The sequence below is a fragment of the Hyperolius riggenbachi genome, chromosome 4 (genome assembly GCF_040937935.1).
Source record: "Hyperolius riggenbachi isolate aHypRig1 chromosome 4, aHypRig1.pri, whole genome shotgun sequence".
Taxonomy (NCBI): Eukaryota; Metazoa; Chordata; class Amphibia; order Anura; family Hyperoliidae; genus Hyperolius; species Hyperolius riggenbachi.
Genome location: NC_090649.1, coordinates 209,533,741 through 209,553,126, shown reverse-complemented (window position 1 = coordinate 209,553,126; position 19,386 = coordinate 209,533,741). Strand labels below are relative to the sequence as shown.

At 41.4% G+C, this 19,386-nt stretch overlaps 1 protein-coding gene across 1 annotated transcript in view; it reads left to right on the top strand.

Annotated features, from left to right (window-relative positions):
• ECE2 (endothelin converting enzyme 2) overlaps nt 1-19,386 on the top strand; it is a 133,536-nt gene that overhangs the window by 94,429 nt on the left and 19,721 nt on the right. The window contains exons 13-16 of the mRNA XM_068281317.1: nt 1,377-1,454; nt 1,591-1,694; nt 5,445-5,555; nt 11,912-11,979. Of these exons, the coding sequence (XP_068137418.1) occupies nt 1,377-1,454; nt 1,591-1,694; nt 5,445-5,555; nt 11,912-11,979 (361 nt within the window). The remainder of the gene's footprint in view (nt 1-1,376; nt 1,455-1,590; nt 1,695-5,444; nt 5,556-11,911; nt 11,980-19,386) is intronic.

The window sequence follows — 19,386 nt, the reverse complement described above, 5'->3', positions numbered from 1 at the left end:
GAGCCTGTGGTCTTCTATTTCCTCAATATGTTCCTAACTGTGGAAACAGACAGCTGAAATCTCTGAGACAGCTTTCTGTATCCTCCCTCTAAACCTTGATAGTGAACAATATTTGTCTTCAGGTCATTTGAGAGTTGTTTTGAGACGCCCTTGTTGCTACTCTTCAGAGAAATTTAAAATAGGAGGGAAACTTTCTATTGACCCCCTTAAATACTCTTTCTTATAATTGGATTCACCTGTGTATGTAGGTCAGGGGTCACTGAGCTTACCAAGCCAGTTTGAGTTCCAAGAATTAGTTCTAAAGGTACTGGAATCAATAAAATGCCCACATTTATGCACCTGCCTAATTTTATTTAAACAATTATTGTGCACTTTCTGTAAATCCAATAAACTCACTTCCATTCTCAAATCTCACTGTGTGGGCCTCCTATATGATATATTTAACTGACATGTTTTATCATAACAACCAATGATTTATACAGGAAAATCCTGATGATTAACAACGTTGCCCAAACCTTCGCATCCCAATGTATATCCTGTTTTTTTCCACCACCGTTTAGGCTTTCTTTGGGTGGTACATTTTGCTAAGAATTATTTTATCCTTAATGCATTTTAACAGCAAGATTAAGAAAGAAATGGGAAAAAACTAATTATTTCTCTTTTTGGCCATTATAGTTTGAAATTAATACATGCTACCGTAATTAAAACTCATGTATTTTATTTGCCCATTTTTCCCTGGTTATTACACCATTTAAATTATGTCCGTATCACAATTTATGGCGCCGATATTTTATTTGGAAATAAAAGTGCATTTTTTCAATTTGCGTCCATCACTATTTACAAGCTTATAATTTAAAAAAAATATAGTAATATACTCTCTTGACATGCATATTTAAAAAGTTTCCGACCCTTAGGTAACTATTTATGTTTTGTTTTTTTTTAATTGTAAATTTTTTTTTTTATAAAATTTTTTATTTGGGTAATTTTTGATGTGGGAGGTAAGCAGTTAATTTTAAATGTAATATAACGTGTATATTTAATAAAAAATGTATGCAGGGGCAGTTTTACTATTTGGCCACAAGATGGCCACAGTCAAAAAGTCCTGGAGGCGAAGATCTCGCTTCCAGGAACTACAAAGAGGACTACACTAACTACACTAACACTTTAAAGCTTAACTCCAGGCAGAAAACTGAATCCGTTCAAATGTATTCAAATTTTTTCCTCAGTGACATTTTCTTAATGCTGCACAACCAGTCTTGTGACTTAGATAGCCCAACTACAGGGAACAGCCACCATAACCTAGTGCTTTAAAAATGCATGTAGTAGGTCTTCATTGAGCACAGCTCTGCAATAATTGTCTTTGTGTGGATTTTTAGGCAGATGCCATATATGACATGATTGGATTTCCTGACTTCATTCTGGACACCAAGGAGCTGGATGAGGTGTATGATGGGGTAAGAAAAGCTTTTAGAATAAAAAAACAAACAAAAAAAACCATACAAGTAGTTTATAAACTATAAAACATGGTTAGCTTAGTTGACCTTGCCAATAATGGTGGTTTACAAATAATTGTCTTTCCTGTTTTCCCAGTTTGAAGTTGCAGATGATTCCTTCTTTCAAAACATGCTGAATTTTTATAACTTCTCAGCTAAGCTGATGGCTGAACAATTGAGGAAGCCTCCTAATCGAGAACAGTAAGAATGCGAATACTACATATTCTTCTACAAATATGATAAATAAACAGATAGCCAGAGAGACTAATTAAACATGTGGTGGGCCTGATATAAGTTTTTCAGAGTTGAAGAATATTGAAAAAAGTAGTGGAAAGCACAAGTGTTAATCATGAAAACATGGTCGGGATTTATTGATTTATGAAGATTAATGAAAATCGTCCATTATTAGGTTACAAAAGACTCTCACCTAGATCTTATTGCACAATAGAGGGAGTTGCTGAGGGTAACTAACATTTGAGTTTTGCAGTAATGTAAAAATAGAAGTATGGGCGCACATCCTGTTATGATTCACTATTTATTTAATCTTCTTAAAAATTCAGTGCAAGCTATTTATATTGCAACAACTACTGTAAGTTCTGGGGAGAGATGTACCATGCAGTGCATTAACCCTTTCCAATCCATTTTCCCGATCATCTACTTCCACCCAGCGCTTCCTGTTTCCCGCTGTGTGGGGCAATCGTGAGTGACTGGGTATGCTGTGCTGCAGGGTCCTGGTGGGGTCTCTACCTCCTCGCACTAGGGCATGGAGGTAACCAGGCATCAGCACTGGGGACCAACACCAGCTTGTGTGCTGTAGCACCACCCCCTTCAGTGGCGCACGGAAGGGGGTATTCCGGGTGTACGGAACACCCCCCTACACCGAGACCGGAAGTGGTATTTCCCATGATGGCGACCTCCTCTAAATCCGAGCAGCGGCAGCTGCAGATGGTATAGCGCAGCTGCCGCCTGCTCGTGTGTGCGGCGAGGAGGTCGTCTCTCTGACTAGAGCGAAGGGGGGCCCCGGACCACGGCGCACTGCTGTGCAGATACATTACCTGTCTCGGCGGCGGAGGTGATGGCATCACACTGATCTCCATGGCTACCGATGACTCTGGCGACGTGACGTCACCACGCCACGCATCCATGATCCGCAGCGGGCGTGCTCCTTCCCCTGATTGGACTGACTACTTGTCTTCAGTAGTGATGCTGGATGAGCTCGGGCGGTCTCTCCCGTCAGGCAAGTGCAGCCAGGGCTCACTTAGGAGGCAGGGCCGGCGCCGGGGGGATGTTTGGAAGCCAGCCATTCTGGCTACCTATACTGGGCATATACCCCTGCTTCATAACTGGGCACATATACCCCTGCTTCATATACTGGGCACATATACCCATGCTTCATATACTGGGGACATATACCTCTGCTTCATATACTGGGCACATATACCCCTGCTTCATATACTGGGCACATATACCCCTGCTTCATATACTCGGGGGCATATACCTATCTAATTTATACTGGGGGGCATATACCTATCTAATCTATACTGGGGGGCATATACCTATCTAAGCTATACTGGGGGCATATACCTATCTAATCTATACTGGGGGGCATATACCTATCTAATCTATACTGGGGGGCATATACCTATCTAATCTATACTGGGGGGCATATACCTATCTAATCTATAGTGGAAGCATATACCTATCTAAGATATACTGGGGGGCATATACCTATCTAAGATATACTGGGGGGCATATACCTATCTAATCTATACTGGGGGCATATACCTATCTAATCTATACTGGGCATATACTTATCTAATCCATATTGGGGGACATATACCTATCTAATCTATACTGGGGGCATATACCTATCTAATCTATACTGGGGGGCATATACCTATCTAATCTATACTGGGGGGCATATACCTATCTAATCTATAGTGGAGGCATATACCTATCTAAGATATACTGTGGGGCATATACCTATCTAAGATATACTGGGGGGCATATACCTATCTAATCTATACTGGGGGGCATATACCTATCTAATCTATACTGGTCATATACTTATCTAATCTATACTGGGCGGCATATACCTATCTAAGCTATACTGGGGGGCATATACCTATCTAATCTTTACTGGGGGGCATATACCTATCTAATCTATACTGGGGGGTATATAATAATAATAATAATAATCTGAACATTTATATAGCGCTTTTCTCCTGTCGGACTCAAAGCGCTCAAGAGCTGCAGCCACTGGGACGCGCTCAAAAGGCCACCCTGCAGTGTTAGGGAGTCTTGCCTTGAACTCCTTACTGAATAGGTACTTGACCTAGCCAGGATTCGAACCCTGGTCTCCCACGTCAAAGGCAAAGCCCTTAACCAGTACACTATCCAGCCACTACATATATACCTATCTAATCTATACTGGGCATATACTTATCTAATCTATACTGGGGGACATATACCTATCTAATCTATACTGTGGACATATACCTATCTAAGCTATACTGGGGGCCTATACCTATCTAACCTATACTGGGGGCAACTATATGGGCTACCTATACTGGGGGGGGGGACCTATAACTGGCTACCTATACTGCGGGCACCTATACCTGTCTCCACGTTGGGGGCGCATTTTACGCCCTCACCCTGGGTGCAATTTAGCCTAGAAACTGCTAGTATTTGGCTCCACCCACACCATGTTTTGGCCATGCCCACACGCCGCTTTCAGGAATCCCCCCCTTGGAAATCCTGGATTTGCCCCTGCCCTTTGCATGCGCTTCAGTGTAATTAAGTTATTAACAAGTACAACTGCCTGTGTTACTGTGCCAACCTAACCAACCTATAATCACATGATCATGTATTGTTTCCCGGTTTGCCTTGTATAGCTTTGTCCTATGTTGTATAACCTTGTTACATCTGTCATCCTTTGTATCATTGTATGTATTTATTGTCCAGCGCCGCATAATATGTTGGTGATTTATAAATCCAATAAATAATAATAATAATTAAGAGGTGCAGCGCGGTGCTGGAAGGGACACTTTGATCCTCATAGAGTGATGCCATGCTGGACCAGATTCGGCAGTGGCACCCCTAAAACAAGCCCAAATACGCCCATGTAATAATTACATGATGTGGTGCAGTGGCAGAGGATTGGGCCAGTGAAAATCAAACTTTGACCTGAAGGGGTTGAAGCTGTGCCAGATTTTATCCAGTGACAACACCACCTAGCGGCAGCCATTTTCACTATGCCCGACATTGGGCCTATGCTGGAAAAGGCTAAAATATTATGAGGCCATGCTCAGGATCATCCCATATTTCTATTCTTGCATGAGTAGATTATCTTAAAGGAGAAGCAATCCTGCTATGTGGTGTAAATAAGAGGAAGACATTTAACACGCACTAATGTAAAATCACAGAACTGCCTAGAGACCATGCATTTTAGTTGTTGCTTACATGCACAAGCAGCATAAACGTTTTCTTTCATGAATCCAAGCTATCCAAGATTTATCAAAAATATGTTCTTGCTACAGATGCATGCAAGTCATAGCAATCCCACAACTGCTGATTCACTAACCTTTCAGCAACCTTTGCATTGAATTGATATGAACCAGATAACAGTTGCACATTTTGAACCTAATACCCGATGTAGACTATCATAAATCCAGTCTAGGCCTGCTGAATTATATATTCTCCAATGTTCTCCATCTTGGGAGAACTTCAGTAAATCAGGCAGTGTGTGTGCATTTTCCACTGATTTCTTATTGCCTCTATATACCAGAAGCAGACAACTAAAATGAGGGAATATGTTTTCTTACAAGTGCAAAAGTCTGTATGTGTCAGACAGAACAGTTTAATATATATGCATATTATAAGCATTATCTATACATATGACATCTGTTTAGGCACATATGTTCTATAATAGGTGTTTGATTTTCTTTGCAGATGGAGTATGACACCACAGACTGTCAATGCCTATTACTTGCCAAATAAGAATGAGATAGTCTTTCCCGCAGGGATCCTTCAGGCTCCATTCTATGCGCCAACACATCCAAAGTATGTATGTTGAACTTCTTTCCTGAGTTTTCATTTTACATTGCCAAATATTACATTATGTATACTAAGCAGTAGTTGCCATTTCTTCAATATGTGTAGAAAACACCTTTTTAACATTTCACTGTACTGTGATAATGCTTTCCATGACTTGGGAAAGACCTTTATAATTATAAATGGGAATCCGTAAATGAAAAGTGATGTGTGTAAACACTAAGCACTAAGTGACCGATCACAGGTTACCACAGACCATGCGCCCACAAAATGTGAGAATGAAAATATTATTCCTGTATACCAGTTAAAATGCAACTCCATTGTTCTGGGAGACATCTATTTGGTTAATGAAATAAAACACTGATATAAGCTTTAATAAAACTGTAGTGAATCCCTTGCAGCCCTCTTTATTCTCTTCTTAGCTTGAAGTCTTCAGGGTTCTTCAATCTGGGACTTCCATCTTCTTTTTTGCCATCTTGTTTCAAAAGACTTGATTGAAAAGCTGGTCTCCAGTTTTAAAGAACTTTAATCTTGATGGCAGTGCCACAAGGTCTTTCTGTCCCCCTTCTTTAAAACCAATGCTAAACTGTCAGGAATTAACTGACTGCCGTTAACATTGCTTTAAGCAGGATCCCAAGGCTACGGATCTTCAGTCAAGTCCCCTCCTACCGTAGTAAAATCGTTGGCAGAAAAACGATAGGGGCCAAGAATTAAAGAGACCCAAAGATGTATAGCAAATTATATACTGTACATACAAAATAACTAAACCATATCACTTCCAAAAACTATGAAATATACTATATATCCAAATAATATATATCTAAATAAATAGTTAGCACTCTTTTTTTATATGAATAATCATTACACATATTTAATACTAACATGAAAAATGACAACCCACCACTACCTAAAGACACACAGTCCGGCTCGACGGGCTTGCACCTCAGCACATCCACTAATGCAGATCAATTATCAGGGTATGTAATATGATTCACAGTTATGTATGGGCCAAATAGAGGTTTCATCAAGGAAACACAATGGTGCGAAATGCATCACATGATAGCTAGGATGTGATGCAGTCAAACGTTGTTATGGGCTCAGATTATGCCATAATTAGCCTCTGCCCCCTTCTATGGTCTTCAGCTGAATCATGTGCTTGCATAGTGGCTATAGACCCTGCATCATCCGATACACTGGTAGTGTAGAGTTGTTGCTTTTCTTAAAGAATTTGCACTGGATAATTATTATTCATATAAAAAGGAGTCTTTTTGTACATACAGTATATATACATATATATATATATATATAGCAAAGTGACTAGCTATAGTTTTAACCATCAAATAACTATTATCCGAGGAATTTGACAGCTTGTGTTACATTGCAAAAAATGTTGAGTCAGGTTCTAATAACAAGTTAAGGATGAGCAAGAACCTCATACTGTATTTAAATTGACACAAAGACATACCTCCCAACTTTTTGAGATGAGAAAGAGGGACACTTAAGCCACGCCCCTGTCACATCCCCGATCCCGCCCGACACACCCATACCATAAAGATTTCATAAGAAAAATAGGTTGTTTTATAATTCAAACCACACTGGTCCTTTCTATCCTGGTTCATTTTCCTTCATATTAACATTTGAAAAATAGTAATATATTAATTTAAAGGATGGGAATAAAGTTTAGAGTCAATCAAACACATTTTTTAGTAGAGAAATATATATATTAACATAGAAAGAGGGACAAAGTCCTGAAAGAGGGACAAATGAGGAGGAAAGAGGGACAGAGGGACAGGACTCCCAAAGAGGGACTGTCCCTCCGAAAGAGGGACAGTTGGGAGCTATGCAAAGATAACGTGAAATCAGCAAAATCCTATATATTGAAATAAACCAATTAAAGGCACTAAAGAAGTTTGGGACATTAAAGCCCTTTGAGAGGAGATTAGACATCTCAGCAAGTCTGTCCCCTTCCATTAACCAGTTCCTGTCCCAACTACAGTATAATCACGTCATTGCAAGTGGCTTGTGAAAGCCACATGACGTGATTATACGTTTTCCCCTTTATATGAGCACAGCGTGCGTGCTAGCACGCACCTGGGCTCATCAACCCCCCTCCCTCTAACTTCACTAATAAGGGATCCCCTCCCAGGTGTCCGATCCCCCCACCCCACGCCCGATCCCCTGTTATTACAACCCCCCCTCCTCCTCCATGCTGCGATCGGGCAGCATGGGGAATTGCTAAGAAAACTTTCACCTAATCTTGATGCTGCAGCGGCGATCGGCTCCCCTCCATTCAGTACCGCTGACAGCCTCTATGTGCAGAATGGATCGGGTCCCGGCTTAATGACGTCATCAAGCCGGGACCCGATCCATTCTGCACATGGAGGCTGTCAGCGGTACTGAATGGAGGGGAGCCGATCGCCGCTGCAGCATCAAGATTAGGTGAAAGTTTTCTTAGCTTCCCTGTGCTGCCGATCTCTGGGGGGGGGGGGATTAGTAAAAAAAAAAAAAAAACACCGCTGCTGGGGGGGGGGGATTGGTGTAAGTTTGTGATCAGTAAAAAAAACAAAAAAAACCCACCGCTGCTGGGGGGGGAGGAGGGGGCGGGGGTTGGGGCAGTGCACAGGGAGCAACACAGGGTCAACAAGGGGAGGGAGGGGGTAAAGGGGCACACACGCACCTGGCTATGGAGGGGGGGGGATGAATAGACACAACCAGACAGCTTGGGGGGGGGAGGGGTACTAAGGCCTGGTTGGAGGGGGATCAGTAAAAAAAAACACAGCTGCTTGGGGGGGGGGGGGGGGAATCAGTAAAGAAAACACCGCTGCTGGGGGGGATAGGGGGGGCACGGGGAGCAACACAGGATCAACAAGGGGGGGGGGGGGGTAAAGGGGCACACACACACCTGGCTATGGAGGGGGGGGGTGAATAGACACAACCAGACAGCTTGGGGGGGGGGAATAGATAAATATCCACATCTGGCTAGCTGGGGGGGGGAGGGGTACTAAGGCCTGGCTGGGGGGGGGGGGGGTATCCAGAGGCACATCTGACCAACTGTGGGGGAGGGAGGCGTATGTAGGTGCACATCTGGCTAACTGGGGGGAGGATCGAACTATAAAGTAGGAAAAAAATACTTAAATAAAAATCAGACACAAAATGAAAAAATTCATTTTATTTCCAAATAATTTATTGTCATCATACATTGTACTAGGATTGAATTTTAAATGGTGAAATAACCACATCGAATGGAAAAATAAAATGTGTGGGTTTAACTTACAGCAGCAACTTTTATTTTTAAACTATAATGGCTGAAAACTGGGAAATAATGACTTTTTTTCATTTTTTACCCCTTGTTCCCTTTAAAATGCATAGAAAATAATTTAATTCTTAGCAAAAAGTACCACCCAAAGAAAGCCTAATTGGTGGCGGAAAAAACAAGGTATAGACCATTTATGTATGATAAGTAGTGATAAAGATATTGGCAAATGAATGAGAGGAGTGTGAGATGTAGAAAATTGCTCTGGTTTTTTAGGGGGAAAACCCCAGGGACGCGAAGTGGTTAAAAAGCACATTTATGCATCTGTAAAAAAAAATTGCTTACTTTCTGAAAAAGAAACTCCAGGAAAATGCTTTTTTTAAATTCTGGAAAAGATTTGTTTTCTTTTCTGTCCTCTTTCAATATCCATGATAATTTCTCCAACAGTGATAGAGACAGCCACACAAAAAACAATATTTTTAGAGTGGGTACAGCTTTTACTGCTGTCCCTTATATGCTATCTCCAAGACCAATAAGATTCATAGTAAAGACATAAGTGCAATGTAGGTTCAATAGAAAGGAAGTGAAGGAAAATCTCTCTAGTGGAGATGCACATAGTATTCAAATTTCAAAAACATTTCTAATGCCTTTCCATATTATTCAAAAATAAAGGTAAAAATTAATCCCCATAATTAGGCAGTTTAAGTGATAGTGGTTTTAAAGTGAACATGGATACTTAAAGGAATCATAAAGCAAATTGGGCTGCCCCATGAAATACTTACCGGAGGCTTTCTCTAGCCCCTTGAAGCCGACATGTCCCACGCAGCATCTCCGCTCGCAGCCGCCGGCCCGGGGTCCCCGCCAGTGCAGAGGCCGAACCTCAAGAGGCCGAACTTGAGGTTGTCCTTACTGCCCCTGCGTGAAACGCCACTGTCAATCAAGTCCACATTGTTCGCAGCATACTGCACAGGCGCAGAACTACTGCGCCTGTGCAGTACGCTGCAGATAACCTGGACTTGATTGACAGCAGCACTCGTGCAGGCATAGTAGAGGAGGTCGGCCTCTGCACCGGCGGGGACCCCCAGGCTGGCGGCTGTGAGCGGAGATGCTGCGTGGGACATGTCGCCTCCAAGGGGCTGGAGGAAGCCCCCACTAAGTATATCATGGGGAAGCCCAATTTCCTTTAAAGAGAATCTGTACTCTAATATTCTTACACTAAAAAGCATACCATTCTATTCCTTATTTTCTCCTGTGCCCCTCTGTGCTGTTTCTGCCACTCCCTGCTGCAATCCTGGCTTGTAATTAACAGTTTTAGGCACTGTTTACAAACAAACTAATCAGCTTGTAATAGGCTCACATGAACAGAGTGTGTGAGTCATACAGAGTGTGCAGGGGGCCTGCAGAGGGTGTGTATCGCTTCTAACCAATCACAAGCAGCCCTGCACATTCCACACACTCAAGCTTTAGCCCGACAGACACGACAGAGGAAAGTAGATAAGATTTATTACAGAGACAGTGCAATTAGGAAAAGCTGCAGTAAGCCAGAGCACATTAGAACAGGCATAGGAACTTATAGGATAGAAGAAATAAGACTGAAAAATTTGTTACAGAGCCTCTTTAATATAAAAGTTATTTGTATGATCTCCTTTGAGTCAGGATTATATACACACGTGATGTCCCATTCCTGAGATATACTCACCTCAGTCTCTCCATTCAGTCTCAGGTTCCCTCTGTGTAAACAGTGTTATCTCAGACATGCTTAAAGGCAGAAATGACTTGTTTAGGGTTAAAAAAATAGTGACAGAGACAGGGAATTTTCAGATTGGGGCTATAACAGAAACAGGTATAGTAAATACTATTCAAAGCAACCCTAAAGAGAAAAAAAAAGGGTTAGATTCCCACATATGGGAAGACTCTGGATCCCATAGAGCCTTCCCGATCCACTAAAGGGGCCCTCGTTCCACCGCTCTCCCCCCTTTCATCGAATACATTCTCAGCATTCCCTAGGCAGCCTTCAGAAGTACTTGTGTCCCTGAGCACTTCCGAAGCCGGGTTTATACTTTCTCAGCCCCCAGGTCAAGTATGTTAGGGCTTCTCTTCCATGTGCGGCTGTGCCCTTCCCATTCTATGTGCAGCCCCCTCTTCCATGTGTAACATCCATGTACTGCTGCCCCTTTCTTTCATATACAGCTCCCTTGGGCATCAGCCTTACTTTTTCATGTTTGGCATCTTATTTGCAGCCTTCTCTTTCATATGTAGCAACCCCTATTTCAAGTCCAGGTGCCCCCGGGGCTGCAGCTGCCCAAGTCCCGGACCTTTGTGGCCTTTCCAGAAATCCGGCCCTGACTGTGCCCGTGCAAGTCCAGGCATGTGCAGTGTGGATATGTCCATCTTCAGAAGCACTCGGGGACATGATTACTTCTGAAGCCTTACCCAAAGGCACAAAATTGGAACAGGGACAGTGGTTGAATGATGGGACATAGCAAGGACCAGGAAGGCTCTTTGGGATCCAGAGCTTTCCGTCTTCATAGGTGAGTATCTAACTCTTTCTTTTTACTAGCTTCAGGGTAGTTTTAGGGCCTTTTTACATTTAATGTGTTGTGTAGGGTCACATCCCAGTTGCTAAAATAGGACACATTCCAAGCAACGCAACAACTCAATGCAACTCAACGCATCTTATTAAGTGTAAAACGCTCCTTTAAAACTATTTAAACATTGTTCTGTCTGTGCCAAAATTAACTTGGAGGAGCGAGGCTTCAAACTACCCCCACCCTTTTCTTCACCTGTATTCCACTGACATTTGATGATGATGATGATGTTATCCATTCAGTCATATCCGACTCTTGGTGATTCTATGGGTTAGCTCTCTCCATGCTGTCAGGTCATGCACCATGTCTGCCAGTTGCCTTAAGCTCAATCCTGTGTCAGCTTTGATGGTGTCAAGCCAAAGGGTTCTCTGGCGGCCTTGTCCCCTTTCGCCACTGACATGTACTACAGTTGAAATCTGTATTACCATATTAATGCCACACATAGCTTTTCTTTGTCTGCATCTTGCATTTTCTATTGCATGTCTCCTCTCACTCATGCTTTTGTTCTCCTCTTTCTTCTTCAGGGCTCTAAATTTCGGGGGTATTGGGGTGGTGATGGGACACGAACTGACTCATGCATTTGATGATCAAGGTTTGTGACAAATTGTGCAATCTGATGATGTGTAACTGCAAGTGCAATCCAGGGTGAATGAGAAATGTCATGGTTAACAAATGTTTATTTGTTTCTAATAATCTAATTCTCCTTATTGGCAATGTATGCAGTACCAGCTCCTTATTGGCAATGTATGCAGTACCAGCATAACCTGAAAAATCTGAATAAAGAGGAGATAGTAAAGTGTGTACAGCAAAACTAAGACACTATATGACAAAGTCCATCCCATATACTGTATGTTTACAGAGTATGGGTAAGAATATATATAATTTATTGCAAATAAAATAAAAGGTTAACATCATCCAAGTAGTATGCTTTTTAGTCGCATGGGTTATACACAGTGATAGTTTGTAATGCAGTTACATTTAAATAAAACAAAAACAACACATTCTCATCAATCATATGGCTTTGAAACGTTTACTTGGGTATGTGGCAGTAGCCTGCATCTGCAGGTGAGGCAAAGCCGCTTTGAAAGATTTCACAGGTTAGTGAATTTCAAACAATTTTGAGAGGAAGGTCCAGAGAACAGGAAAGTCTTGTGAGAAATCTTGTTTGCAGGAGTGGAAGGTAGGGGAGAAAGTGGATGACAGGAGAAGATCCTTAGTAAAGTAGAGACTACATTTAGGATGGTAAAAATATTGTAGCAAAGTAAGGTGCAGCCAGCTAGGTAAGAGCTAGAAGCTTAAAGAGAAACTCCGACCAAGAATTGAACTTTATCCCAATCAGTAGCTGATACCCCCTTTTACATGAGAAATCGAATCCTTTTCACAAACAGACCATCAGGGGGCGCTGTATGGCTGATATTGTGGTGAAACCCCTCCCACAAAGAAATTCTAAGTATGTACTCTTGGCAGTTTCCTGTCTGTGAACCCTGTTGCATTGTGGGAAATAGCTGTTTACAGCTGTTTCCAACTGCCAAAACAGCAAGCAGCAGCTACATCACTTGCCAGCAGTAAAAATGTCACCATGTGATAAATGTCAGAATATAAATCAGGGATTTAAAATATTTTACAATGGGCAAACACTGACTAAATCATATTATTGTAAAAATGAAGCACTTTTTATTACATTATTTTCACTGGAGTTCCTCTTTAAACTGTATTATTTGGTTGAAGGATCCTGATGCTCCCTTGATGATATGAATTAGGAATAACATATGCATATGTATGTTTCCCTATTCATTGCCATTCTCACTGCCTCTACTGCAGGCGACTTGCATAATTTATTTATAAAATATCTGAGAAAAAGTGTGACCAGTCAATCAATCATGTAGGTTTTATGGCCAGGACAGAGGAGCCGGTGAGCACAAGGTACCATCCCCTGACCAATAAAACCCACAAGGCTTCATCGTTGTTGGAGCTATCTTGCCAGAGAGGGTTCTCTTTGAAAATCACCCTTGTCCCAATGATGAGGACAAAGAGTTCTTTCCCCCTCAATGTGCTCCAAGAAGGAGGTGAGGGTAATAGAATGTGGGCTTGTAGCACTATCTAGTCAACAAATTAAAGGGGCACTATGGCGAAAAATTGTAAAATTCAAAATATGTGCAAACATAGACAATTAGAAGTACATTTTTTTTCCAGAGTAAAATGGCCATAAATTACTTTTCTCCTATGTTGCTGTCACTTACAGTAGGTAGTAGAAATCTGACAGAAGCAACAGGTTTTGGCCTAGTCCATCTCTTCATGGAGGATTCTCAGGGATTTATTTATTTTCAAAAGCATTTAGTGAATGGCAGTTGCTCTGTCCAACTGCCAAAAAACTGTGTAGTGAGCAAGGAAGCTGGCCAGCATCATTGTTTAAATCCTTTTTAGGGACTATCTTTATAAAGAATAAAAGTTTTGCTGAGAATCCCCCATGAAGAGATGGACTAGTCCAAAACCTGTCGCTTCTGTCAGATTTCTACTACCTACTATAAGTAATAACAACATAGGAGAAAAGTAATTTATGGCTCATTTTACTCTGGAAAAAACGTACTTCTTATTTGTCTATGTTTGCACGTATTTAAAATTTTAAAATGTTTTCGCCGAGGCGCCCATTTAATAAGGAAGTGCTATAACCACCACTACCTCAGTAAACTGTTAAAGGGGTTATTCTTGTCCCTAACTGTCCCTAAGAGGGGCTTACAATCTAATACCTACCATAGTATTCCATTTTAGTCTAGGGCAAATTTAGGGTGAAGGCAATTGACTTATCTGTATGTTTTTAGAATGTGGGAGGAAACTGGGGTGCCTGGAGGAAGCCCATGCAGACACCAGTAGAACACACAGACTCCATGCAGATAGTGCCCTGGCTGGGATTTGAACCAGGCACACACTGCCGCAAGGCAAGACTGCTAGCCACTATGCCACCGTACTGCCCATATATTGAAATAAAACACATATACCTGACACTTCACACATATCCCTGATACTTCATACCTATTTTCCCATTTTTTTCATTTCTTCAATCATGTTATTGATCTGTACTTCTTGCTTGTTTGCCGGATGTCACCGACCCATCCTCACCCATTGCTACACTAGTGCAAACTGACCTTGAGCCCTGGTATAGGAATATTTTAATTTATACTTGAGATTTTCCACTGGTCTATTCACATGGACCCATTGGAATCCTCAGCATCAAATCTAACAAGCCACAGTGGGAAATTCAACAAGTGCTCCAGCATTTCCCATTAGGGCGTATTTGAGTTTTTCTCCAAGAATTTTGTTTGGTCCAGACAAATGGACCAGTGGGATACTCAGATATCCACATGCTGGGGATCCTTGTCAGTTTGTGCCCGGTGGTGAGGAATGTGATGAGGAATGACAGATATCAAGTGTAGATGAAAATCAAAAGACAATACTATTTGGAAAATAGATGCAGATTTCTTTAAACATTAGGATGGCTGTTTCGTCCTCAGTGACCAAATATCAAATAGAAAGTGTACTGTGGCACTCCGTGAAGAGTAGCAGCATAGAAAATTAAGTGTTCACTCACTGCTCCAAAGTTTAATCACTTGCGACCAAACAAGAGAGGATGTGCTCACATGCTGTAACTAGGAAGGAATCTCTGTGTCCCACCACATAAGAAAGAAGCCAGACACTGTGATATTTGCTCCTTTATTCTAGTGCTACTTAGTAACAGATGAAGCTATTCAATACATGTCATTAGTGCGGTGAGGATGGGGTGAGCGCCAGGCACTAAGCGGACCGTAACAACGTCTGTTTCGTGTCCTTAGACGCTTGTTCATGTTGGGTCCGGGCGTGTAGCATAAGTCCTCAATCACCTACTTTTAAGTGTGCTTAAAGTGGGGAAGAAGCCCTTGTCCACAGCAACGAAACAGAGGTGCTAAGCATACAAACAATGACTTAGTTGCCCAAGGACCTCTTCTCTGTGTTCTTCTAATGATGAACAGAAAATAAAACTATCATCAAACTAAGCTAAAGCTACAAGAAATATGCACAGAAAGTCACAGAAGTGTTGGAAGGTGGCTACAGAGATACACAAACCAATAGGTATGGCTGTATATCGATTGTAAACAGAACTGGTAGAAGGCTGCTACACACACGTTTTGACACAAATGGGAGCAGGGAATTTGAAGCCAAATCTCCAGAGAATCCAAGAAAAAATCCCGCTTCACCAGATGATGGGATGTATTCAAAAAATAAAAATTAATACAAATCCTGTAGCTACCTCTAATATCCCAAAAACCAAGTCCTACATAAAAAATGACAGGATCTCGTAATGTTGAGTTTTGCACACAGGAATAGACAATGTAATAAAGGGGTCAATTTTGTAACCTCTTACAGCCTAGAGTACAATCAAATTGTTAATACTATTAAGAAATACTTGCCTGTCCTGCACGCAGACCCGAAATTACACACAATATTAATGGAGGAATGCAGTTTTTCTTCAAGACGTGCTCCCACCCTTGCTGCAAGTCTCTCAACGAGTTTGTATTGCAGCAAGGAGAAACAAACCCCGACCTGGTTGACATATAAAGGGTCTTATAAATGCGGGTACAGCACCTGTAGGTACTGTGGAGTTCACAAGCAGACAAGAGAAATTATTTTACATTCTAAACGTACTACTTATGATATGAAACAATACATTAATTGCCATATGTGCAATGTTGTTTATCTGATTTCGTCTCTGGTGTGGGAAGCTCAATATGTTGGTTGCACCACCCATCCATTGCGACAAAGAATATCTGAGCATTATAATGGAGCGGGTAGGTGTTTGAGAGACAACTCCCTCATTGCCAAGATCTCTATGTTTCTAAACATTTTTTACATGTCCATTTGTGAGACATGTCAGGGATCAAATTCCAGGGCATAGAAAGGGTTACAAGTTCTATGAGGTGTGGGGACCTATACAGGATTTTGTTAAAAAGGGAAGCATACTGGATGGAAACTGGGGACTCGTTCACCATTAGGTTTGAACTCTAGATTATATCTTAGTACGATATACAATACTTAACAATCAGCAACCAAACATATATTGGATTCCTTTGAGCCCCACTCAGTCTCTATCTAGAATGGTCACATGCACATATTTGTATACACATATGCATTTCTCCACGTTTTCATGTATTGCTATATTGCATATGCATTTGCCAGTATTTTTCTCCCTTTCCCCTTCCCTTTTCCTTCCCCCCTCCCCTCCCCTTCCTGATTCAGACATAATTGGTAGCATGTGATGACTAGTGCTGTTTTTATGCTACACTATCTGTGTATATGCTTTTTATATATAAGGTGTATTGTATTGGTTCACACTATTTTAAATTGTATGTCTCTTTAACCTCTTGACGATTGGCGTAAACTGGTCGTCTGCGGGTTACCATGGAAACTCCATGTCAGTTCACGGAGGGTGTCTCCGTGAACAGCCGGAGAGCCGCCAATCGCGGCTCGCCGGCAAAATGTAAACAGGCGGGGAAGAAATCCCCGCTGTTTACATCATACGGCGCTGCTGCACAGCAGCGCCGTAAGGCAGATCGGCGATCCCCGGCCTCTGATTGGCCGGGGATTGCCGGCATATGATAGGCTGAAGCCTATCCTTCAATGCGCAGGACGGAAATCCGTCCTGCGCAGCTCAAAAGGGGAGGGAAAGGGAGGGAGCGGGCAAGACAGCGGAGAACGCTGTGGAGGGGGGCTTTGAAGAGCCCCCCCCCGCTAAGCAAATGCAGCTGGCGGCGATCAGACCCCCCAGCAGGACATCCCCCTAGTGGTGAAAAAAGGGGGATAGTCTGATCGCCCTGCTGCACTCCTGATCGGTGCTGCGGGCTGTAGAGCCCACGCAGCACAGATCACTGAAAAATCCCCTGGTCGGCAAGAGGTTAAGAACTGAATTGACACCCATGGGTGTGTCCTTTTCACCTATATAACTTGTGCAAGATGTGTTTTTTGTAAGCAATGATTAAGGAGCCGTTGCTCCGATACGCGTGAGCTTTTATCTGCTACTTTGATGCTGGATTATAAATAAAGGTATTTTTTGAATACATCCCATCATCTGGTGAAGCGGGATTTTTTCTTGGATTCTCTGTATATCCATTGTGTCTGAAGTGAATTTGGAAAGTCATCATCCACTGTTCTCCTTCTCGAACCAAATTATATGTTTCATGTTAAAGCGCTGCGGAATATGTTGGCGCTATATACAGTAAGTAAAAAATAATAATAATAATAATAAATCCAGTTTGGTAAAAATTCTTGCAATTAAATGCTGGCTCCAGAATCAGGGTTAGTGGAAATTTTCTTTTATTTGTGATCTCATTTAAAGAGACACTGAAGCGAAAAAAAAAATATGATATTATGATTTTTATGTGTAGCACAGCTAAGAAATAAAACATTAAGATCAGATACATCGGTGTAATTTTTTCCAGTACAGGAAGAGTTAAGAAACTCCAGTTGTTATCTCTATGCAAAAAAGCCATTAATCTCTACGACTTTCAAAGTCGTGGAGAGGGCTGTCTTCTGACTTTTATTATCTCAACTGTAAGTTAACAGTTTTCTTTATATCTACCAGAGGAGAGGTCATTACTTCACAGACTGCTCTGAAAGAATCATTTTGAATGCTGAGTGTTGTGTAATCTGCACATATTAGAGAATGATGCAATGTTAGAAAACACACTATATACCTGAAAATAAAAATATGAGAATATTGTCTTTGCTGCTAATCTTCTAGTAATCATTCATAGTACACAACCAATTCATTATATCATAATTTTTTTTCGCTTCAGTGTCTCTTTAACCATTTACCGCCATCCTAACGTATTAAAACGTCATGCTTACCGCTATTAACAGCAACATGACATTTTAATACGTCGCGCATTCCCGCCGCTGCTACCGCCGTGTGTCCGCCGCTACCGCCGCCATTACCGTCGGGATCCCGTGCTGGGCGATTGGGGAAGAGGACCGAACAGTCCTCTACCCAATCGCAGTGCCTGGAGTGAATGGACGTGACCGCGAACAGCGGCTACGTCCATTCACATAAACAGGAAATGTAACAGTTTAATAAAGTGTAAAAAAAAAAAAAAAAAAAAGTAAACACGTCCTATGAGTGTTCACTAGCGCCATCTTGTGGCCAAAAAGTATATTACACCTACAAAATACATACATTTTCAAGTATATACACATCATTAATAAAATTACACTTCCAACCCTCCCCCCCAAAAAAAACACTTGTAAAAAAAAAAAATCAGCTTAAAAAAATAAATAAATAGTTGCCTTAGGGACTCAGCTTTTTTTATTCTATATTTTATGGGGGAAAATTAATTTTAATTTATTACATAGGGGCTTGTAATTATGGCCAGAACAAACAGAAAAATAACCACTTATATTTCAAAATAATATACTGTCGCCATACATTGTCAGAGGGACATAATCTAAACGGTTTAATTATCGGGACCACTGGGCAAATAAAACGTGTTTGTTTTATCCACAGGAGAATGTTTAATTTTAAAACTATAAAGGCTGAACACTGAGAAATAATGATTTTTTTTCTTTTTTTTCTCATTAAAATGCATTTAGAATAAAAAAATTCTTAGCAAAATGTACTATCCACAGAAAGCCTAATTGGTGGCGAAAAAAACGAGGTATAGATCATTTTCTTGTGATAAGTAGTAATAAAGTTATTAGGGAATAAAAGGGAGGAGCGCTGACAACTGAAAATTGCTCTGGTCCGTTAGGATAAAAACCCTTGGGGGTGAACTGGTTAAGTCCTGATAGTCCAAAAGAGGATGTGAAGAGCACAAGGTTCCATCCCCTTACCAATATAACCTACATGGCTTTATCTCTGTTGGAGGTATCTCGCCAGAGATGCTTCTTTTTCACAAAGAATATCCACACTCCAGCAGGGAAAAAGAATGATGGACAAAGCCCTTCCTTAGACAGACATTGATATATTCTTTTAGCA